Source organism: Talpa europaea, assembly GCF_964194135.1.
Source record: "Talpa europaea genome assembly, chromosome: 16".
In the NCBI taxonomy this organism is placed as follows: Eukaryota; Metazoa; Chordata; class Mammalia; order Eulipotyphla; family Talpidae; genus Talpa; species Talpa europaea.
The window spans coordinates 45103224-45126939 of NC_140084.1; the positions used below are offsets into that span (position 1 = coordinate 45103224).

General features: G+C 56.6%; 3 protein-coding genes across 4 annotated transcripts; 2 read left to right on the forward strand and 1 right to left on the reverse strand.

The window, feature by feature from the left end:
* Window positions 1–310: 310 nt before the first annotated feature.
* GIPR (gastric inhibitory polypeptide receptor) lies at window positions 311–7851 on the forward strand (the record flags this gene model as incomplete). Its single annotated transcript, XM_084256951.1, has 13 exons — window positions 311–382; window positions 776–875; window positions 1344–1451; window positions 1904–2007; window positions 2690–2793; window positions 2941–3085; window positions 4131–4290; window positions 4495–4555; window positions 4859–4928; window positions 5052–5140; window positions 5234–5372; window positions 7396–7437; window positions 7523–7851. 13 exons carry the CDS (start codon window positions 311–313, stop codon window positions 7733–7735), a joined length of 1407 nt encoding a protein of 468 aa, XP_084113077.1. The 3' UTR covers window positions 7736–7851.
* Window positions 7852–10322: 2471 nt separating this feature from the next.
* SNRPD2 (small nuclear ribonucleoprotein D2 polypeptide) lies at window positions 10323–15537 on the reverse strand. Its single transcript, XM_084257274.1, has 3 exons — window positions 15495–15537; window positions 13903–14082; window positions 10323–10565 (listed from the first exon to the last, which is right to left on the reverse strand). Coding segments are annotated over exons 1-3 (357 nt in total). The 5' UTR covers window positions 15497–15537; the 3' UTR covers window positions 10323–10390.
* A 646-nt stretch (window positions 15538–16183) lies between these two features.
* QPCTL (glutaminyl-peptide cyclotransferase like) lies at window positions 16184–22530 on the forward strand (the record flags this gene model as incomplete). 2 transcript variants are annotated; one of them, XM_084257536.1, is made up of 7 exons in its annotated part: window positions 16184–16393; window positions 16874–17017; window positions 18013–18294; window positions 19637–19789; window positions 19874–19973; window positions 20445–20561; window positions 22385–22530. In XM_084257536.1, 7 exons carry the CDS (start codon window positions 16184–16186, stop codon window positions 22528–22530), a joined length of 1152 nt encoding a protein of 383 aa, XP_084113662.1. The 2 variants fall into 2 exon arrangements, with proteins under 2 accessions (XP_084113662.1, XP_084113663.1); XM_084257537.1 differs by lacking the exon at window positions 18013–18294.
* Window positions 22531–23716: the final 1186 nt, after the last annotated feature.

The window sequence follows — 23716 nt, forward strand, 5'->3', positions numbered from 1 at the left end:
TAGGACAAGGGCACCCTCAGCAAGCAGCCCCCTTCCACCGCGCTGCTGCCGCCCAAGCCGCAGTCAGGGGGTGGCCTGGAATCATGTGCTGCGATCTTGGTCTAGCCCACTCCCTATGCGCCCTTCCCACCCTCCCCCAATTCATCACAGTTGGGGGTTGGGGTGGGGGCGCTGCCTGCAAGTCCTCGGGTATGAATCCAAGTGGCCCTGGACTGGGGGTGCAGGACAAAGCCTGATTCTGCCCTTGGACCCTCAGGCCAGAAGCTCCTGCCGGTGACCAGACCTCTGCGCCCATGCCCGGGGCCTCACCATGGGGAGCTCGGCGTGCTGGAGGCTGCTAATGCTGCTCTCAGTGTGGGGGGGTGTGCTCCAGAGGGTGGAGGTGAGCACCCCAGGAGCCACAGGAGTTCAAGGCTTGGAGGGGGGCCCCAGGGATGGTTTTAAGTCTTTTGCCACCGCAGAGAGAATTAAGACTGCCCTGCGTGCCCGAATTCAATGCTGACGTTGTTTCCAGTTCCTCGTGTCCCCTCCCTCCACAGTCTCCTGCTGATTTCCCTGGTTCTCCTAAAGGTTTTCAGTGCCCTCAGTAACTCCCCAGAAGGTTTCCAGGCACCCCTCACGACTGAGAAGCCGTTTTTTGTCACCCAAGACTAGCAGGCCAAACAGGACAGCCCTGGGGTTTCTGGCCCAGGAACGATTCTGCCTGGAGCTGGCGGGGGGGGGGGCGGGGGGGCGGGGGGGAGTTTGGGGGTGCTCCTACCTTCTCTTTTCATAGACAGACTCCGCGGGGCAGACCGCGGGGGAGCTGTACCGGCGCTGGGAGCGGTACCGCAGGGAGTGCCGGGAGACGCTGCAGGCTGCGGAGCCGCCCGCAGGTGTGGGGGGCTGAGGGAGAGGGGTGGTGTCGGGGCGCACCCAGGGCTGCCGGGCAGGGTCTGAAAGAGAAGTAGATGGAGACCGGGGGTGAGGTGAAGATTTGAGCGCGGTGGAGACCGGCTTGACACCGACGACAGTCGGAGGAAGTTTGAGGAGGGAGGAGTCTTGGGCCGGGCCCGGAGTGAGCCGTGCAAGGGGCGGCGCTGGGGTGGAGCTGGGGTGGGAAAAATCTGCGGCTGGTACCGGCTAGGTGGGAGGCGCCCGGAGAGGGACTGGGGAGCCCAAAGAGGCCTTGGGTTATGGGAGGAGGCTTGGAGCCAGTGGGGGGAGCTTTGGGCTGTGGGAAGAGCCCTGGTGGAGCAGAGCCTGGACCAAGAATTGTGAGCGAGGCCAGGGCAGGGACTGCATGTGGAACACCCAGAAGCACCTGGGGGTCCACCCGCAGTTGCCCCCATACGCACCCCCAGGCCTCGCCTGTAACGGGTCCTTCGACATGTACGTCTGCTGGGACTACGCGACGCCCAATGCCACTGCCCGTGCGTCCTGCCCTTGGTACCTGCCCTGGCACAGTCATGGTGAGGTGCCCCCGGACCCGGGCCTTCCCCAAACACCCTTGTCCCAGACACCACTCCCCTGAAGTGGCTCACCTGCACCCCGTCTGTTGCTTCTCTCTGTCTGGGTGTCTCCTATCTGTCCCATCTTGTATGGGTCGGCTGAAACCTGGCTCTGCCACATGCCAATCCTCTGTCCAAGTCTCTGGGCATCTTGGTCTTCCTTCCCTAACTGGCTGTGTGGCTTGTGGCGGTTTCATTTCTTCTTGCCTCAGTTTCCTCCTCTGTAAAATGTGCTTGATTATACTACCAGTTCACAGGCTTTCACAGACTTATAATACGCGTAAATGCTCTGGAAGGGCTGATCATCACCATGTTTGGCGCTCGCGCTCGCTGTCTGCTGTGGTCTCAGGTCTGTCTCCCTGCCTCCAGCTTTCTCTTTCTGTGTCTCTGACCCCCTCCCTGTTTACCCACAGTGGCTGCAGGCTTTGTCCTCCGCCAGTGTGGTATTGATGGCCAGTGGGGCCCGTGGAGAGACCATTCTCAGTGTGAGAACCCAGACAAGAATGGGGCCTTTCAGGTAAGAAGAGGTGAGGGATTCCAGTCAGGATGTTGGTGGAGAGGCAGGGGAGCAGTTGCCTTGGGATGACCTGAACATTTTGTTAATACTGTTCTTTGGGCTCCAGATAATAGACACTCAACTCAAACTTGCTTGAAGGAGAAGGAGGGAAAATGCATTTATTGGCCCCTGTGACTGAAAACCGTTAGGCAACAGCTTCAGGCACAGCTGGATCTAGGTGCTCAAATCATGTGGTGGGAAATCTCTGTCTCTCACCATTTTGTGGCCCTGTTTTTCTCTGTGCTGCTAGTCTCATCTTTTCTTCACGGTGGAAAAGGTGGTCCCCATTAGCACCAACCAAAACACACTCGGGGAGACTGAGCTTCATTCTCAATAGTTCCAACATAATGTCCCAGGCCTGGCTAGTCATTGGCCTAGTTTGGGTCATAGGTGGCCCCTCATCTAATCAGTATGTGGTTGTTCATGCCCACACTTAACAACAAGTGTTGGGCTTGGGAGGAGTCAGATTTCTGGTTGGCTGGTCTTGGAGCTGAGGGGTGAAGTCAGTCTCAGTGAAACATGGGTGCCTGGATCCCCAAGAGAAAACTAGGGTGCAGGACAGGAACTGCAGGTTTCCTTGGGCCCCTTTCCAGCCTTAGGGGAGAGCTGACCTCTAGTCTCCTGGCCTCCTTCCCCCCACCAGGACCAAAAGCTTATCTTGGAGCGGCTGCAGGTTGTATACACTGTTGGCTACTCCCTGTCCCTTGCCACGCTGCTGCTAGCCCTGTTCATCTTGACTGTCTTCAGGTGGGATCCCTAACCCCATGAGACTGGTTCTCCAGCAACGAGCATCTGATGGTGGTTCTGTGGAAAGGGATGGAGGTGGTTCAGGGGGCTCTAAGTGGCCAAGGGCAGGTCTCCAGGGTCCCCAGACTGCTTTCCATACCCCCCCAGGAGACTGCGCTGCACCCGAAACTACATCCACATCAACCTGTTCACATCTTTCATGCTGCGGGCGGCAGCCATCCTCACCCGAGACCGGCTGCTACCTCCCCCGGGTCCTTACCCTGGGGACCAGGGCCCCACCCTGTGGAACCAGGTGTGTGTCACCCTCCTCTTCCTCAGCTGGGAAGCTGCCTCCTCTGGTGGGGCCAGTAGGTTCCCAGTCCCCGTGCTACCTCGTATCAACTGTTTCTCTCTCTCTCTTTTAAAGATTTATGTTTTTATTTATGCATACAAGAGCTGGGGTGTAGGCCAGGGTTGGGGGGGGGGTGAGAGGATTCACCAGACACAGAGTGGGGAGCAGAACAGGCAGATATACTGAAATAGGGTGCTGAGGGGAGCAGCGGGTGAGGTAGAAGAGGTCTTCTGTGCCATGTGGGTAGCTCCCTGGCAGGGCTCAAACTCATGCTGCAGTGGCTGCTGCTAGCCTCATAGTGCTGAACCCTGACCCCTTGTGCCTTAACCCCCAGTTGAAGGAAGCCCCTCAACTCTTTCTCTTGACCTCTCCAAACATCTGACCTCTCCCAGCTCCAGCGTCCCCCAGCACTGAGTTCTCCCCCATCTTGTCCTTTACTGGAAGTTTCCATTTCTTCTGTCCATCATCTCACCCATCTTCGGACTTTTTTTTTTTTTTTTTGGACTTTTCCAATAATGAGAGACTCGGTCTGCTGGCGATGAGGTGGTGACAGGATGGAAGAAATGAACTGGTCAAGGGAGGGTTTGGTAGATACCAATTGTTGCTGGGAGAGACCAGGGCTGGGGGTGAGGGCCTGCAAGTTGCCACACCAGAGCTAGAGAAGCCATGGGGCAAGCGGGGGTGGGGGTGGGGGTGGGGGGGTGGGTCATGTGTTGGGGGGGAGAGAGAAACCAGTGAGTTGAGTTCAATTCTTAGGCGAAGGGATGGGAGAGGCCATACTTAGGGGTCTCGGGGGAACTACACCAGCAGGAGGGGAGATACTGAGGTTGGAGAGGGAAAATTCATATCTGCGAGAATGTCCAGTGAGAGATTTTCTTGATGGCAAGAACTGGGGGTGGAGGGATAACTAGTTGGAGGAAGGCCTGGGAGCACCCTGGTGGTCCTGACTACCTGTTCCTACCTGCCTCTACCGCCCCCCCCACCCCATGCCTGGCCACACCCCTAGGCCCGGGCTGCCTGCCGCGTGGCCCAGATCGTGACCCAGTACTGCGTGGGCGCCAACTACACGTGGCTCCTGGTAGAAGGCATCTACCTGCACAGCCTGCTGGTGCTGGTGGGGGCCTCTGAGGGGGGCCACTTCCGCTGCTACCTTCTCTTTGGCTGGGGTGAGCCCCGACCCTGTTCCCAGTCCAGCCCAGCACGTGACTGTTCCCCCAACTGACCTGGGCGGCCTCAGGGGGTCTCCTCCCCGCTCCAGCCTCTGCCTCCCCACCAGGGCGGGAGAACTCCTCGGGTCTTGGGCTTGGCGGTGCCTGTGCGCGCGCTGACAGCTGCGGCGGGGTGGGGGGCGGGGGTCGGGGTCTGCACAGGGGCCCCCGGGCTTTTCGTCATTCCCTGGGTGATCGTCAGGTACCTGTACGAGAACACGCAGTGAGTTGTCGGGCTTGGGGTGGGGTCCGGGATGTGGGCGGGGTGTGATGGAAACGGGAAGCTTCTGATGGCAACTAGGGGCTTGGAGGGGACCTGGGTGGGGCCTGAAGGAATGGGTAGCTTGGTCAGCTTGTCTTTGGGGACCACTGGCAGGGGCGGGGTGGGGGCGGGACTTGGATAGCAGCAGGCGGGGCTTTAAAGGACTGTGGGTGTGGCTTTCAATAATGTGGGCGGGACCTGGCGGGAGGGCTTGTGATCCGGTGAGCTTGGGGATTTCTCTTAGCTCTACTCCCCCACCCTCAGGTGCTGGGAGCGGAATGATGTCAAGGCCATTTGGTGGATCATTCGTACCCCTATACTCCTGACCATCTTGGTACGGCGAACCCTGCCTCCTCCAGGCTGTCCCCAGGGATTTCCCCTCCAGGGAATCTGGGCACCACCCTCTGCCTGCTAGGACAGGATCCAGGTTGTCCTCAGCTTCTGTATCTCCCTGCAGATTAACTTCCTCATCTTTATTCGTATTCTTGGCATCCTTGTTTCAAAGCTGAGGACAAGACAGATGCGCTGCCCTGATTACCGGTTGAGGTGAGAGAGGGTCACAGGGACTGAGAGAGAGGTGGCCTGGTCCAAGATGAGGGACCTGGGGCCACAGGCCCGCTCCCACCCTTTTACCCACAGGCTGGCCCGCTCCACGCTGACGCTGGTGCCTCTGCTGGGCGTCCATGAGATGGTGTTTGCTCCTGTGACAGAGGAACAGGCCCGGGGGACCCTGCGCTTTGCCAAACTTGGCTTTGAGATCTTCCTCAGCTCCTTCCAGGTGCTCAAGGGCGTAGGGGGTACACCCTTCAACCTGGGCCCTTTCAGCCTAGAGAGGCAGGAGACTAATCATCCTCTGGTGTGGCCCCTGAGTGGGTGGTTTAGATGGGATTTTGTTCCTTCATTCTACAGGAAATACTGAGTTAGTGCTGCCCTGGGTGGGGAAGCTTCAGGGGACCAAGGCGGGCGACTGGCTGGCCCCAGCAGCTGCCTCCTGGGGAAGAAGGAGGGCGGGCTGTGAGGCCGGACAGGACCGGGGCCACATTTGACTTCTGTCACCTCCCCGCTCTGTGGCCTTTGTCACAGGGTTGGAGCGAGGATGAGCAAGTGAGGTGCCTAAGGTGCAAAATGTGAGGTGATCACCCCCAAATTTAAGACTGACACTGCCCTTGCTTGTCCTACCCTAATCCCCACCATGCTTTACCTTGTTGGGCCTCAGTTTTGTCATCTCTAAAGTGGGGACATTACCAGTTTCACCTCACAAGGCCGCTCATTCATTAGATTCGGCAGACGCTACTGTGGGTACGGGAGAAACAGACATTCAACATGCCATGCAATTAAGACATGCGGGATGGCAGATGGTGCCATGTGCCTGGGGGGCAGGGGGAGGCAGGAAAATGGAGGTGAGGCATAGACAGAGAAGGGCAGGTTACAGAGGGGAGGCCGCCCTGAGAAGACTCTGGGGCGAGGGCCTCCCCTGGTGGCGCAGTGGTTGAGTGCTGGGCTGCGAGGCTGTCCCCGGCCGACAGCAAGGGTCCCACAAAAAGAAAAAAAAAAGAAGACACTAGAGCGAGGCCCAACGGGGAGGGACAGGTGAGGCAGTTTCAGGAAGGGAAACATCAATGCAAGATACAAGATGTTTGAGATGGGAGAGAGGACGTGTTACGATGGAGGAAGGCCAGCCCATCTGAAACGGGGGGTTGGGGGGGTGTGGGAGCAAGGGGGAAATAGGACTGAGGGCTGAGAGACCCAGACAGGGCCTGGTGCCAAGTGAGGACTTTGCCTTTTCTTCTGAATGAGGCGGGAGCCACTGCGGGGCTCTCAGCCACGGGACGTGATCAGAGTTAGTTCAACAGGATCAAGGAAAGTGACAATAAGATCACATTTTCCTAATAATACATACACATAATTGATTTGTATTGTCATTATTAATTATAGCTATAAGACATTTTCCATTTAAATTCATATATAAAAACATATCGACATATGTAACAAATTCTTAAATGTATTTCGTATACATGAACATGTTAATATCATTGTATTATATATTTATATGCTATATATTATACACACGATATCATACATGATCTATAGTATATTTTATATATAATGTAGTATGTAATATATATGTGGTCACGTATATTTTTATATACAATATAGAGTATATACATCACTAGAATGTTAATATACATCACTATATTAATGCATATGGTTATATAAGATGAAGAAACTGAGGCGCAGAGGAGTCAAGCAGTTTGCACGAATGGAGAAGAGGTTATCACTTCCGGGCAGCCTAATTTCGGGGTCCCCTGTTCTTTTCTTTTCTTTTTTTAAGATTTATTTATTTATTTATTTATGCAAGCACTGGGTACAGTCAGAAGCGCGGGAGGGTGAGAGAATCCACCAGAGCCAGAGCGGGGAGCAGAGCAGGCAGAAGGACCGAAGTACACTGCTGAGGGGAGCAGCGGGCGGCAGGAGAGGTCTGCGCACCATGTGGGACCCTCGCCGGCGGCCGGGGATCAAACCGGCGCTGCAGAGGCTGCGGGCAGCTTCGCAGCCCAGCGCTCAACTGCTGCGCCACCAGGGGAGCTGGGGTCCCCTGTTCTTAACCTCTAGCCCCGATGGCTCCGCGGACCTGTGAGGGCGAAGGGGGAGCGGGGAGCCGGGCTGGAGGAGGCTGTGGCAGTCTAGGACCCGGGTGGCGGCAGCTGAGATGGTCTGGGGCCTGTCGGGGCTCTGAGATCATTAAGGGGGTGCTTATGAGCCCGCCCCACGCGGATTTAACGCGCAGCCTTCCCTGGCAGGGCTTCCTGGTCGGCGTGCTCTACTGCTTCATCAACAAGGAGGTAGGGAGCCCGGCCGGCCCCGCGCCCTCTGGCGGCCCCGCGGGAACGGCGCGCCCGTCAGCCTCTGAGCGCGGTGCCCTCGCAGGTGCAGTCGGAGATCCGCCGCAGCTGGCACCGCTGCCGCCTGCGCCGCCGCCTGGGCGAGGAGCAGCGCCAGGCCTGGGAGCGCGCCTCGCGGACCCTACCCGAGGGCTCCGGCTCCGGCCCCGGACCGGTGCCCACCGGGCGCGCCCTGTCCTCGGGGACCCTCCCGAGGCCTGGGGATGAGGCCAGCCGCGTCTCGGAAAGTTACTGCTAGGCCGTGGGGTTCCCGGGTATACCCAGTTGGCACGCGTTAGCTGAGCGCCCACTGTGTACCAGGCCTGGTGTGGAGGTCGCTGGGGAAAGGCGGGTGGGGGTGGGAAACAAGCCAGGCCCCTGTCCTCCCGGACATGACAAGTGAGCGGGGAGCAGACCTTGGAGACAAGCTAAATACTCGCTGTGAAGAAAAATTGGGGGGAGGGGGTGAAGGGGCCTGGGGTGGTCTCAGGAGGTGTATGGAGGAGCTGACATTTAAGCCACGCCTGAGAGAGTGAAAGAAACAGCTTTGGGAAGAAAGGCAAGACATGGTGGAGGCTGCAGGAACAGCATCTGCAAAGGCCCCGGGGCAGAAGGGATCTGAGGGAGAGGGAGCCTGCATGGCTGAAGGGTGACGCGTGCTGAGTCAGAACCAACAGGGGAGAGAAGCTGGCAGGGGCGCGACTTGGGATTTTATTCCAGGCGTATGAGGGAGCTGGGGAAGGCATCTCCGGGGCAGGGAACAGGTTACTGGGGGGCAGGGGGAGCAGGAGCTCGGTGAGGAGGCTGGTGGCTGGGCCAGGGTGGCAGCCGCGGAAGAGGGTGAAGGGGTTGGATTCGGGGCTATTTTAAAGGTAGATATGAGAGGATTTGCCGATGGGGCACCATGAGGAAGGCGCAGCCAGAGAAGTCAAGGACCATCCCCGCGTGTGGGATAGTGGAGAGAGGAGCACTAGGAGGGTGGGGAGCACTTGGAGTCCTCTTTGCACATAAGCTAGGAGGAGGGGTCTGCAGCTCGGGGGAGAGGGTGGGCCTGGACACAGAAAGACGAGCGCTCCCTGGGCCCAGACAGGATTCCATGCCTAGATATAGGCATGGCCTCCACACAGCCAGAGGCCAGGCCGTGGCCAGCAGGACAAGGGCAGTTGCACAACTCCACCCTCCCAGCAGCCCTGTAGTACTAGGCAGCAGGCAGCCTCACTGTGGCAGGCCCACCTGTGAACCCCAAGAGCCTCTCAATCCACCCTCTTGCAGACAAGACTCGGCTAGTCCTCGGTGTTGTCAATTATTTCTCTCAGCATCCCCAGTTTCCTGAACCATGTATCCAGGAGTCCTTCAAGCTTGGGATCCTGCTGAGACCCCCTTGTGGCTCTGGGGGCCCTGGTACATGAAGCATGAGCCAACTGTCCTCTGGGCAGGCACGACAGCAAGGGCGAGGCTGAGTGGCGGGAGGCAAGGCAGCTCGGCTTCAGCCACCCGCTGCCCCAGGCCCCAAGAGGCATGTTCATGTGACCTGACACAACCTGCATGTACCCCACTCCCATTAAAGCTACCGTGTGTGTACCAGACGCCTCCTGAGGGCCGCTTCTCGGGGAAGTCGGCACAGCAAGCAGCAGCCTGCTTCCAATCTCAGTTCAGCCACTGGTCAGCTGTGACAGGGAAGTCCCCCACCCCTGGGTGCCTCAGCTTCCTCAGGACAATGGACATCATGATGGTCCCCCTATGCTTGGGACATCAATTCCCGTTTCCTGGGGGCGCACAAGTTAACCACCAGGGGAGGGGACTCCAACCCAGGGTATGACCTGCCGCCCCAGGGCCGGGGACGCCCCTTCTGTACAGGAGCGGTCCCCTGCGCCAGTGCCCCTGCCCCACTTCCCAGATGCAGGCCCTGCTCCTGAGGGCCTGGCTCCACCATGTCATAAGTGGGGGCCCTGAGACAGTCCTCTACCATTTCTGGGCCTCAGGAGTCTCATCTGTAAAAGGGGCGAGCTCCAGGCTCTGCCCCACGGACGGCTGCTGCAAGTAAACGCGGGCGCACAGCTGCTGTTCCGGGTGTGCCGTGCCGGGACTTCTCCCAGGGCACGGTCCCGGCTCTGCCACGAACGGGCTTACAGACAAGTCAGGCTGTGCTGCCCCCCACTCAGGTGCCAGCACATCTCATCTGACCCCGTCAACTCCTGCAGCTGCCCAGCCTCAGGCCCATCCAGACAGCAGAGCCAGACGCACACAGAAGAGACATGGGGGGGAGAGCACCCGCGTGCACATCAGAGCCAGCCACATCTTCCTTCATCCCCCATAGAAAGGCAGCTCCCCACCCCTCTCCCATGTCTAGAGGCCCGTGTTTGACAGACTCTCAAGGGTAATCCCGCTGTAACCAGAGGGGCACCATTCAGGGGCTAAGCCCCAGGCTCAGAGGCTGGGGGCCCCCAGGGAATCACCACCTCCCATACCTCGATTCCTGCCTCTAGAAATGGAGGTGACATTACAGGCCTGTGCAGAGCTGCTCGTAGTCTGAACGGCATTGGGCCCACGGGCAGCACCCGCAAGACGTGTGCTGACCGAGCAAAGGAAAAAGACTGCAGGAAATCCTGAGACCGACTTAGAAGAGAGGCAGGAGCGAGGAGCTAGGAGAGGCAGAAACCGCAAGAGGGCGAGAGCTCTGTCCAACCCACTCCCTTCGCAGGCCAGGGAAGGGCCTCTTCACCTGCTGGGGGACGCCAAGCCCCCTGCCCGCACCATCTGCCCCTCACCCTGGAGCCCACCCCCATGCACACGGCCCAGGAACAGACAAATGCCACTGGGGGAAAAAAAACAAACAAACAGGACTTTATTATTCCCATCAGAAAGGGCAGGTCTTCACGGGCGAGGGCGTGCGTTCTGGCGGCAGGGAGAGGCCCTACTTGCCGGCGATGAGGGGGTTCCGCAGGACCACGATGACCGAGTCCCCGCGCAGGAACATCTTAGAGATGTAGCGGTCCTTGTTGACCGGCTTCGACTTCTTCTTGCCCTTGCCGCTCTTGGGCACCTCCGTCCACATCTCCTTCACGTTCTCCAGCACCATGTTGCAGTGCCTGGTGGGGACAGTGGGAGAAAGGCACCGGGAGTGAGGGGGAGCCTCTGGAGCCTCTCCCCGGCAAGCATCGCCTCCCGCCTCTGGCAGCAGTGTGGGGCGCAGGCCAGGGACCCCTGCCGCAAGTCCGCAGGATGAGGTGTGGGCAAAAGACCTCACACGTCTGTCTCAGTTTCCTCCTCTCCACGATGGAGACATTCATGGTGGGGATGTCTCACAGGGCTGGTGTGAAGATGAAATAAACCAATACATGCAGTGCACCTTGTGCTTCGAGCAGGACTGCGCACTGGCAAAGGCAAACAGAACGTCCCTGTGTGTGTTTACAACGCTCCTGAGGACTTCTGCAGGCGGCAGCACAGACGCTCTTCTCAGAGACCCAGGCTCCCTGGCTGCAGGGCCCACGTGATGCCTCCAGTCCTGCTTGTCCATCCTCAGGGTGCCAGGGGGGCCCCTGGGAGGACAGTGTGGATCAGCAAATCGAAACGCTTGCAATGAACACACCAAGGAATAAAAGGGGGTCTCCCTGGTGGCGCAGGCGGTTGAGCGCAGCGCTGTGGGGCTGTCCACAACCTCTGTAGTGCCGGTTCGATTCCCGCTGGCTGCGGAGCAACCCACATGGCACGGCAGACCCCTCCTGACTCACCCGCTGCTCCCCTCAGCAGTGTATTTTGGTCAATCTGCCTGTTCTGTTGCCCACTGTCTCTGGTGAATTCCCTCACCCCCCACACCTCTGGCCTGTACCCCGGTTCTTGTATGCATAACTAAATCTTTTTTTTTTAAAGATTTATTTATTTATTTATACAAGCACTGGGTACAGTCAGAAGCGCGGGAGGGTGAGAGAATTCACCAGAGCGGGAAGCAGAGCAGGCAGAGGGACCGAAGTACACTGCTGAGGGGAGCAGCAGGTGGCAGGAGAGGTCTGTGCACCATGTGGGACCCTCGCCTGGTGGCCGGGGATCGAACCGGTGCTGCAGAGGCTGCAGGCAACTTTGCAGCGATCAACCGCTGCATCACCAGGGGAGGCCCGCATAAATAAAACTTAAAAAAAAAAAAAAAGGGAATAAAAGATACGACACCCCTGTCCTTCCTGGGGTGCTCATTCTAGTGAGGGGAGGAGAACATGGAACACGTGAACAAGGAGCCCCGTGAGCAAACGGCCAAGCGGTGGTCGCTGCTGAGAGAAACACAGAAGCTCAGGGAAAGTGCTGCCGGAGAGGAGAAAGGCAAACGCAGCCGGGACGGGAGGAAGCACGGCTGTTAAGGAGGGCGCTGGGTGAATGTGGCCAAAGTACATCCACCACTGACGGGGGCAAGATGTGGTCTGTCCACGCCACGGGGGACTACACAACCATAAGAACGAACGAAACGGAGAGCTGGAGAGCAGCCTGTGCAGCAGTCGGCACGAAAAAAACAAACACTCAACATCTACAGAGCGGGTGTGTCGATAAGGAAAACACTTTCAAGAACAGGCAGATAGTAACAAAAACGCGGATGGCTCTGAGTTTCAGAGGGAGGCCGAGGGAAAGGGCCTAGGGGACACAGAGGATGTGGTGCGGGTGGAGGGAAGAAAGCGGATGGAGCAAAATTAATCAGAAGAAAAAACAAGGAAGCAGAAAACAAAATATGTAAATATTAACAAGTGTTTCAAAAGAAAAAAATCAAGAACGAGGAAGCTCATCTTTCCTAGGGAGTGACCCACAAGAGCTGCCATGGGGCCTCCCTGATGGTGCAAGGGGTTAACTCTCATTCTGAAGCTGTCTGCGGACCAGGGAGCTACCCACATGGCGCAGCAGACCTCTCCTGTCTCCCCACCGCTCCCCTCAGCAGTGTTTCAGTCAGTCTGCCTGTTCTGTTCCCCACTCTGTCTCTGGTGAATCCTCTCACCTCCCTGTGCCTCTGGCCTGCACCCCAACTCTTGTATGCATAAATCTAAAAAAATCTAAAAATCTTAATAAATAAGTGTACCTACAAATTCAAATATACATGCATACATATAATCTATAATAATTACCACCCACTGAGCATTTACATGCTATCAGGCCTATTCTAGCATGCGCGCTCTCTCTCTCTAAGAGTTGTTTATTTATATAAGCACTGGGGTATGGGCCAGAGGCGTGGGAGGGTGAGAGAATTCACCAAAGACAGAGCAGGGAGCAGAACAGGCAGAAGGACCAAAGTACACTGCTGAGGGGAGCAGCGGGTGCGACAGGAGAAGTCTGCCGCACCATGTGGGAATCTCCCTGGCCGGCCGGGATTCGAACCGGCGCTGTAGAGGCTGTGGACAGCTTCACAGCGCTGCGCTCAACCCGCTGAGCCACGAGGAGGCCCCCTATCTAGCACTTTCTAAGCATTAATCCATCAATCCTTTATATCTCATGTCCAGGAGGTAAACACTAGTGTCATCCTCAGCCTCTGAGCAGGAAACTGAGCACCCAAGGGCACAGATTTTGGCAGTGGCACAGTCTGTGTTCAAATCCAAGTATCTCTGTCCCCATTTGCTCAGCACTTTCTTCTGTTCTTAATCCAATCTATTCAAGAGGAAACTGAGGCTGAGAGCAAAATTCTTGTTCATGGCCACATAGTAGTAGCTAGTGGCAAAAACGTTCTAGAATTGAGCCTCACACTACTGCAAGGAATGTAATCCCCTTCTATGTTTATGGGGTGTATCTCCTGTTAGGTCTGAGCCAAGTAGCAACACACAGACCATCGTTTAATCCTCACAACTGTTCTATGAGGGGTATAGTTATGAGGCCCACTGAGGAGAGATCACTTGATACTTCGTCTGCGTGAAGCACTCAGACCCTAGATTGTTCTGCCTCTTCTGATGGGGTGCCTCTCCAATTACCCCCAATAAAGATAGCACCCCATTCCCAGTACTCCACATTCTTACATGGCTTTACTTTTCTTCATAGGATTTATCACCCCTTCTCTTTAGGACATGTGATTTACATGTCATGTATGTGTCACTTACGCCTGCTGTGCCTTACTATACTTTGCACATCTTCAAGTCCTCAATCTTTGCAATGACCACGTTAAGGATGAGATAAAAACTTGCCAAAGGTGACAGGCCTGCTGAGAGGCAGAGTTGGGACATGAACCCAGAGTGGATCCCCAGAACCTGCCCACTCTGCTTCACACGCAGAGGGGCCATGAGACCCCGACAACACCTCAGGGCTTTAAGATGTTTCTGCCGAGGCGTCTGAGCCACCTTTCATTCAGACTCCTCAGATGGGGGCTAGAGCTGCTTCTCTCTGCTTATTTATTCTCTATTTACTTATTCTCTCTACTTATTTAGATTTAGACCTGGACAGAACAACTGCCAAAGCCCGGGCACTCACCTGTCAAAGGCCTTCACACGGCCCAGGAGCTTCTTGTTGTTTCGGCAGTTGATGAGCACTTGGGTATTATTCTTGACCGATTGTGTGAGCACAGAGAGGGGACCCGTGTTAAACTCCTCCTCCTCGCGCTTCTGCAGTTCCTCTGGGGTCATCTCACTCTTGGGCTTGTTGAGGAGGCTCCTGAGCAGGAAAGTACAGATCCCATTGGTGAGAGAGGCCTGGGTGGCTATGAGAACAGTCTCTACCTTCCCCCAACACACATCCTCTCGCTCAGCACTCCTTGTTGGCATCACCACCCAGATGCCTAGTAGGCACAGTCAACCTTGCCTGTCCTAAAGTAAGCTCCAGGTATCCTGACCAGGCCAACCTACTCAACCCATAGCTTTCCTCATTTCATGGGGCAAGCTCCATCTTTATACACCTTTTTTTTTTTTAAAGATTGATTTATTTATGCATACAAGAGCTGGGGTACAGGCCAGAGATGTGGGGGGTGAGAGGATTCATCAGATACAGAGTGGGGAACAGAACAGACTGAAACACATTGCTTAGGGGAGCCACCAACGAGACAGGAGAGGTCTGCTGCGCCATGTGGGTTGCTCCCTGGCCAGGGATGGAACTCATGCTGCAGAGGCTGCGAATAGCTTCATAGTGTGGTGCTCAACCCCTTGTGCCACCAGGGAGTCCCCATCCTTATAAACCTTTTGAGCAATAACTTTGATGTCAATTTGACGCTTCCTTTTCCTCATATCCTACAATCTGTCAGCAATTCCCACAACACTGCTTGCCACAGAGTAGAACCAGGGATTATGCCAAAGTCTGTCACCTCCTCTCATTCCCATAACCCCCACCTCAGTGTAAAAAGTAAAATCCCGTTTTTGCAATGCACCTCATTCCCCCCCACCCCCCAGCTTCACTCTCTTCAGATCTTCGCTCAAGTGTCTTTCTGTACTAGTTATTAAGTTAGTCTCTCCAAACTGGCATTCCCCAGTACTCTTTGCCCTGCTCTACCAGTTCTTTACTCATAGCCCCGGTCACCTAACACACCGTCCACTTTACCTGTTTATTATCATCATATTTATTGTCTGCCTCTCCCCATCCCATAGGCTGCAGCAGGAGCTTTAGGGATGGTGGGTGTGGGGGGTGGTTCACCCATGTATCCCGTGCGTCCAAAGCAGGGCTTGTTAGATGAGCAGGCAATAAATAATTGAGTAAGGAAAATCATTCGGGTGCCTCGTTATCCGCAAAAGTCGCAAAACGAGGCCGAAAAGCCACCCTTCTCCAGAGCAATGCATGCGGTTAAGTCCCACAGCCTATGCCGGTTTCCCCAAGTGCGCACTCCCCTCTCCCAGGCTCGTCTTCAGAAACCCGCCGCGCCTTCCAGCCCCTCCCAACGGCAAGTAACGGGCCCGTTACGTTTGCAGCTGAGCCCTCCCCGGACTCAGGACCCGCCACAGGGCCCGCGGCCGTTCTCCATCCTCAGGAGGCGAGTGCGCCGCGTCGCCGGAAACCTCTGCCCACCCGCTTCCGCCCGTAAGGAGCTACATGTACAGCCCCGAGCCCACTCCCGCCGCCCGAGCCTCGCCCGGCCTCACATGGTGGCGGTGGCTGCGCTCCCGGGTCGCTCTCGTCTCCACCGCGTTGTCCGGCCTGGGAAGAGCGGGCGCGAGGGGCGGGACTTCCGCTTCCCGCGGGCCACTTCCGCGGCGCGTGCGCACACCCAGCCAGGGGGCGTGGCCTGTTGCCACAGCGACCCCGCCCCCCCGGCGCCGCGGCGCGGGGCTTGGAGCCGGTTCAGAGCCGGCCGGGGCCGCGCTCACCGCCATGGAGGGGGCGAGACGGCGGGCCGGCGCCAGCCATCTCGCCGCACCACGGCGCAGGGTGGAGGAGGGAGAGGCGGCGCCGTTCCAGAGGGCCCCCGGCCGCGCCGCGGCGGTCAGTTGACTTTCCCTCCGCGGGGCCGACCAATCCCGCGCCCGCGCCGGCGGGGGCGGGCACCTGCGTCCGGGGGCGAATGTTGTCCAGGACCGGCCGCTTCTCATTGGCTTCCCCGCCCGGCGAGGCGGGGCCCACCCCTTCCGCGCTCCCGTCGGGATCCTGCAACGCCCGGGAGAACCGACCCCGAAACCCCGGGAGACGGCGAAGCGAGTGCTCAGGCCCGGAGGCCCCGCCGGCCGCGCTGCTCGCGGGGGGCTGGCGCCCGCGGGCCGCGCCCCTGTGGGGTGGGGCTGGGCCGGGCCCGAGCCCTCTCCGCGGCCCCTGCCGGCTTCTGGCCGCAGCTGCCATGCGCCCCGGAGGCCGCGGGCGGCCCCGGCTGCGGCTCGGGGAGCGCGGCCTCCTGGAGACACCGTCGCAGCCCAGGCGCCGCCTGCTGCCGCGGGCGCACCTGCTGCCCGCGCTGCTGCTGGCGCTGGGCGTGAGCTCGGCCCTGTACACCGTCTGGAGCGGCCTGCGCGGCGGGAAGGACGCGCTGCCGCCGGGCCGGGAGCTGCGGGTGAGGACGGGCGGGGACGCGGGCACCGCGGGGACCCAGGTTCCCCACTTCTGCTTTTCTGGTTTCTTAGGTTGACGTGGCCTCTCTCAGGCCCTCCCCGCACCTGCCTCCGTCTCTGTCTTCGGAGCCTATGCCCCTTGCCGACCGAAGGCGGCTTCGGGTTTGTTCCGAAGTAGTTTCCTTGAGAGGAAGGATCCAGAGGAATGAGACAGTCCTGTGTTCTGACTCTAAAGTTAACTATTTGGAAGAGCCCCTTCCTGTCGCTGGGCCTCTGTTCCCCCATTCAGATCTGGGCGGGCTGGGCTGGATGGACCTGGGGAACGGTCTCGAGCCTAGAATTTACCCTGGAAACCTCCGATGCTCAGGCCGCGACTCCAGAGAGCAACTGGAGCATCTTAGGGGCGATGGCGACTGGGGTCGGGTCAGAATGGAGGTTGTTGTCAAGCTCTACTTTCCTCTTCCCCATCCTACCCTCCCAAGACCCCGCTGGTCTCCAGCCTCCCAGAAGACCGGCTGCGGCAGGTGGTGGGGCAACTGGACCCACAGCGTCTCTGGAACATTTATCTGCGCCCCCTGCTGGTTGTGCGGAATCCGGGCAGCCCTGGCAATCTGCAAGTGCGAAAGGTAAAGAGCCCCTCCGTCTTCCCTGACATCCCAGCCTGCCAGCAAATAGTAAACAGGCATTTTGCCCAAAATCCCAAAGGAGCTAGGAAGCAGAGCTGAGCTAATGTGACTCTCAGGATCCCGCACTGGTAACCACCAGGCCATACCACCCTCTGTACTGCCACCCCCGGCCCCGCCCCCTCCCCAAACTTACCATGACCAGCGAGCATCTATGAGGTGGGATCCAAGGAGCTCTTCATCGTGCAGATGGGTGATTTTGCTCACAGGAGCTGGGCATTTTGCCCAAATCCCATCCTTAATATATGGTGCATCTAGGGTTTCAACCCAAACAGTTTGGCTCCAGAAATGGTCCTGGGTCATCTGTATGTCACCTCCCAGAAAGCATGGAGAGTCATTTGAATACTGCTTGGGTTCAAACCCACCTCTGGTCACTTAAATTGTGACCTTGGACTTGTTTCCTAAGCTGTTTCTCACTTTTCCCATCTGCAAAACAGTCATTACAAACCCTACCCGGCAGGGGTAAAAAATAGAGCTCGGGGACCTCCCCTGGTGGCACAGGCCATTGAGCGCTGCCCTGTGAAGCTGTCCGAAGCTTCAGCAGTGCTGGTTCATTCCCGGCCCGCCGGCCAGGGTCCCACATGGCGGGGCAGACCTCTTCTGTTGTGCCCACTGCTCCCCTCAGCAGTGTATTTCGTAAGTCTGTGTGTTCTGTTCCCAGCTCTGGCTCTGGTGAATCCTCTCACCTTCCCATGCCTCTGGCCTGTACCCTGGCTCTTGTGTAAATAAATAAGTAAATCTTAAAAAGAGCTCAGCACACAGCAGGGTCACATCCTGCTGGCACTCCACAGGCGCGCAGCAGAAATGTGTCGAGGGAGTGATGCAAGCCGAAGTGGGGCTGCAGACTCAACATAACTGCTCTGTAAGGCTCAGGTCACCGGGCCCTTCTCTGACCTCCTCCCCAGTGCTCCCCACCCTCCCACCTCTCTCGCCACTAGTTCCTGGAGGCCACCATGCGGACCCTGACAGCAGGCTGGCATGTGGAGCTGGACCCCTTCACAGCCTCAACACCCCTGGGGCCACTGAACTTTGGTAATGTGGTGGCCACACTGGACCCAAGGGCTGCCAGTCACCTCACCCTTGCCTGCCATTACGACTCCAAGCTCTTCCCATCTGGGTCAGCGCCCTTTGTGGGGGCCACGGATTCAGCTGTGCCTTGTGCCCTGCTACTGGAGCTGGCCCAGGCCCTCGACTTGGAGCTGAGCAAAGCCAAGGAACAGGTGAGGGATGGGGCGGGGCGGGGCGGGGCGGGGTGGGGCGGGGCGGGGGTGGGGGGAGGCTGCCTCTGCCCTGGTTCATGCCACCTACCCCCACCACCTTGTGTCTCTGATCTTGTGTCTGCTCTACACACATGGCCACTGGCATCTTTCCACCTCCTGCAGTCCTGTCCCCCTTCTGCTCCAAACCCTCCTGTGGCTCTCACCTCCTTCCCAACATAATCCAGTCCTTTCGGTGACCCCTGTGACCTCTCTAGTCTCTCCCCCTGCTCATTGCAATTCTGCCACCCACCTCTTCTGTGTTCCCTAGAGAATGACCTCAGGGCATTGCTGATTGCTCTACCTAGAAAGTGCTCTTCTCAGCTGTCTGCCCGACCCTTCATTCAGGTGCCCACTCCAATGTCACCTCCTCAAAGAGGCCCTCCTAACCACCCTAAAATATCTCCCCATCACCACCCCATTTCCTGATCCTTTGTGTTGATTTGTGTGTCTCCACAACTACAATAAGCTCCCTCTAATCAGGGACTTGGCTGCTTTTGTTTCCTGTTTTATTCATACCCTTAGCCCAGATTACTCCCTGGCATAAAATAAGATGTCAATCAAAATGTAGGAATGAATGAATGAAAAGCTCAATCTCCTGGTGCCCCTCCCTGCTCCGACCCCCTCCATGGCTCTAACCCCAGTGGCTTTGTAACGAAGCCTGAGCTGTGGCCCTTGCTGACTTCTCTGGTTCCTTCTCTCACCCTAACCTTGCTCTGTGTTGCTCCCTTGCTGGGAACACTTTGTGTCACTTTGCCAGGTCAGCTTTTACATACCCCCAGTATCCACACTCCATCCCAGCAAATTCAACATGCGGGCTCAACACACGCACCCCGCCCCCTTCCTATGCTCTTGCAGGACCCTGGAGTTCTGGGAAGCATTTGTCTCAACTGCATTTCACTGTCTGCATAATTATTCATCTATATTTACTTATGGATCTCTTTTGCTAAACAAGCTTGAGGAATAGCAACAACAATCAGAGCTGACCTTTATTTAGTTACTATAGGCCAGGCACTGTGCTAGAACCTGGCTTGGCCTACCCTGTGATTAGAAGTACGATTAACCCCATTCCAGATGAGACAAGTGAAGCTTTGGGAAGTTAGTAACTTACCCAAGACCACTCAGCTACGAAGCTGGAGAGTCGGGATCTGAACCCAGGCACTCTGGTGCGGTCCGTACTCTTGGCCACTACCCTGAATGACTAAGGAGACACCTATATTCAGGTCTACTGAGCAGGCAGGCAGGAAATGTGGGTGGGTTGGGGTCAAGGCTGGCACTGAGCTGGCCCTGCCCACTGGTTTTGCAGGCAGCCCCCGTGACCCTGCAGCTTCTCTTCCTGGACGGTGAAGAGGCGCTAAAGGAGTGGGGACCCAAGGACTCCCTGTATGGCTCCCGGCATCTGGCCCGGCTCATGGAGTCTTTGCCCCACAGTCCCGGCCCCACCAGGATCCAGGCTATCGTAAGACCAGGGTCCCCTGGGTTCTGGCAGGGGAGGGAGAGGGGGAAGCGAGGTTGCAACTCCAGTTCTGGCCTCTCTCCCTAGGAGCTCTTTATGCTTCTTGATCTTCTGGGGGCCCCCAATCCGACCTTCTACAGTCACTTCCCTCGCACAGCCCGCTGGTTCCATCGTCTGAGGAGCATCGGTAAGCACAAAGGGGGAAGCAGGCACCAGTATGGGGTACAGGAGGGTAGGGAGGACCAGTTGAGGCAGGCACCTGAGCACGTAGGAGTCATCCAGCCTTCCCCCTACTTTCCTAGCCTCTCTCCGAGAACCTAGGAGGGCAGGAACAAGTAGATCCCTCTGAGGTCAATGTAATGATTACAGTCAGACTACCCTGGGTCAAATCCTGGGTCTCCTTACAGTTATAGGAACTTAGCCAAATGGCTTCATCTCTCTGAGCCTCAATTTCCTTTCCAGAAATGAGTATGATGGTGATATCTACCTCCTGACTCAGAGAGACTAGATGAGATTGGGAGCCTAGTAAGCCTCGTTCTTTCTTATTGGGAGGACCAGTGCCTTACCCAGAGTCCTCCTGCCCTCCGCTGATTTATGAGCAGGGAAACCTTTGACTCCTGAGGGGTGACCTTTGCTCTCTAACCCCCTCCACCTCCAGAGAAGCGCCTGCACCGTCTAAAGCTGCTACAGTCTCATCCCCAGGAAGTGATGTACTTCCAGCCAGGGGAACCCATCAGCTCCGTGGAAGACGACCACATCCCCTTCCTCCGCAGAGGTACCAGCTGCGTGCGTGTGTGCATGCGTGCGTGTGTGCACATCTGTCTGTCCAAGCCACCGAAGGGTCCTGGTCCTGGCCCCTTCCCCAAGTTGCAAACTGGTAACAACTTGTTTAACATCTTTATGCCTCAATTTTTCTCCTCCAGCACACACCCCCACCCCCACCTCAGTGCTGAGGGGACTGAATGCACAAATACACGTAAAGACCGTGACCAGGGCCTGGCACCCATCAGGTAGTCAAGGAATGTTGGCATTTCTGTTCGTGCCTAATGACTGCAGAGTGCCTTCTACCTCATGCCTTTCAAGGCCCTGGTGGTCCAGGAGAACTGAGACCATCGGAAAAGGCCCGGACACATTTCAGACCCACTGAAACACAGCCTTGGGCCTCTGAGTTATTTTTACAAAACTCCCAGGTGATTCTGAGGTGCAGCCAGGTCAAAGACATCAAGTAGGGGGGTGCAACATAGGTTTTAGAACTGCATAGGCCTGGGTTCCCACCAGTTGATGAAAGCCCATTACTTAGCCTCTCCAAACCCTCACTGCTTCTGGAAAATGAAGACAGGGACACACACAAGCACATGTGTAAGGGTATTGTCATAATCGCAGGGCAGGGCAGGTAAGATTAGGCATATAAAATGCCTCTTTACATAGCACTTGGCATAGAGTAGGTACTGGGGACGGCTTTTAAATGTTCTACTCTATCACTTACTCATTCAACAAATAGGCCCTTACAAGGCCTTCTTTATTGAGTCCATCAATGAGCAAGCACTCGGGCAGGCACTGAGCCAGGTTTCAAGGGTACATGAAGGCCATCATCCACCTGGCTCCTGTCTAGCTGGGCGGGGGCTGGGATTTAGCAAATCTGGACTGACACAGAAGGAAATGCTCTTAGGCAGGGATCCCGATTTGGTGCAGGCGCTGCAAACAGAGCCTGGTGCCCTTGGCTCAATTTCTGAGTGTGCTGAGACTTGGAGGGGATCTTCAGCCGATCGCTCTGCCTGCCTCTACCTGGGGTCCATGTCTGTCAAGTGGGATAAAGCAGGGGAGTTCGCGTGCTCCCAGAAAGGCAGGGTAGAGGAAGTGGTGTGGGTGTGGTCTCACAGCACTAGGTAGCTGGTAGTGCTCACTGGCAAGGAAAAGAGCCTAAATAACACATGCCTGGCAGGAGGTGCCAGTGTCTCCCCCACTTCTCATCTTTGTACAATTACAATCCATGAAATTCTGAGTTTCTCCCATTTGTGTTAGGAAAACAGTAGGGATGATGGCTCTATTTTTATTTTTTATTTTATTTTTTTTTTTTTAAGTTTCTCTCCTCCCAAGTATTTTTTTTTTTTTTTTTTATAGAGGCATGCTTTATTTATTTGTTTGCTGGTTTGTTTGTTTGTTTTGTTTATACATGCACTGGGTACAGTCAGAAGCGCGGGAGGGTGAGAGAATTCACCAGAGCCAGAGCGGGGAGCAGAGCAGGCAGAAGGACCAAAGTACACTGCTGAGGGGAGCAGCGGGCGGCAGGAGAGGTCTGCGCGCCATGTGGGACCCTTCTCCAGTGGCCGGGGAGCAGCCGGGGATGGAACCGGCGCCGCAGAGGCCGCGCGCAGTTTCGCAACCCAGCGCTCAACCGCTGCGCCACCGGGGAGGCCCGATGGCTCTATTTTTAAACTGACATACACCCTCAACCCTCATGCCCTTAAAATTGCCGATCAGTTCTTCATGCGCCAGAATGGAGTTTTCCCCATTCCATGTTAAGGCAAAGCCTGGTGACCCAGGCCGGGTGTCCCAGGTCAGCTTGGGCCTGACCGAGGTCTCCTCTCTGCCCTGCAGGGGTCCCGGTGCTCCACCTCATCGCCACACCCTTCCCTGTCGTCTGGCACACACCGGAGGACTCGGAGGCCAACCTCCACCCACCCACGGTACACAACCTGAGCCGCATCCTCGCTGTGTTCCTGGCTGAGTATCTGGGCCTCTAGTCTGTCCCACAGACTCTCAGAGAGGCGCACCTGGCAGAGATCAAAGAGGCGGGGTGAAACATTGAATTTCTTCACGGTACGTTGTGAATTGTCAAGGTTAAGACAAAAGGCGGTCTTCCCCCAAAGTATGTCACCATGGGGAAAGCACTCGGAGAAGCAAGGTACCTCAGAAGGTACCTTGACAGTTTGAGTGCGTTGGTGTTCAGAATGGGCAAGTCAGACCTAGATTCTCTGCAAATTATTTACACCAAACCATTCTTTGTCTTTCAGCCATGAGAACAAGAGTGCAATGGTGGGTGTAACTGCTAGTATTTCCCAGCCCTCCTTCATTTTCAGACTCAACTGGGCTGCTTATTTAAAAAATGCAGACTGCCAGGCCTCATCCAGACGCATTGAATCACAAGGATGAGCACAGGTTGGGGCACGCTGTCCTTATGGATAGGGTTTGGTGCATTCATAGCTGCTTAGGAAACTTACTCCATAGAATGGGGGGTGGTATAAAAAAAACAGGGGTCCTACCTGTGCTCTGTGCCTGCTGGTTGTGTGACTGATGGAGACTTGGTTGGCAGCAGGATGCCAGGCCAGGCTGCAGGGTTATTAAGTAGTGAGAGTGAACATTAACCTTCTAGCACCATCCCTAGCGCCAACTCAAAGCTGAAGCCTCAGGAGGCTCATGGGCCGAGACTCAGGGTCTCAGATGAGCATCAGTTGGAAAAGGTCCTTGGTTCACCTGCCACAGCTGTAGAATGTGTCAGGAACTACTCTGTGCACACACTCACTCACTTAGGCCCCGCCCTGCCCCCACCCTCTCTACTATCCCCAGATCCTGAGCTAGGTCCAGTTTGGTTACACTTGGTGACTGTGAATTATGAAGTAGTTGTTTACAGCGCCCAGATTCTCTCCTACAGCTGGGCTACCACCTTACCTCTCTCCAAAAATCAGCTGTGCTGGACCAACAAGTTGGTGACCAAAAGCAGCCCCTTCTGAGACTGGCTGCAAGCAAGAGGGAGGTTGAGGCAGGGGGATGAATGGCCTCTTAGAGGTGAGGCTGACAGAAGTCCAGACATCAGAAAGGGAGGTTGACAGGGATCACCCACAGGGACACAGGGTCAAGCACTCAAGTGCACCCTCTGCCCTGGGCTCCCAGAAATAGTGAAACCACCATCTCTGGGAGAGGGAAGGCTCC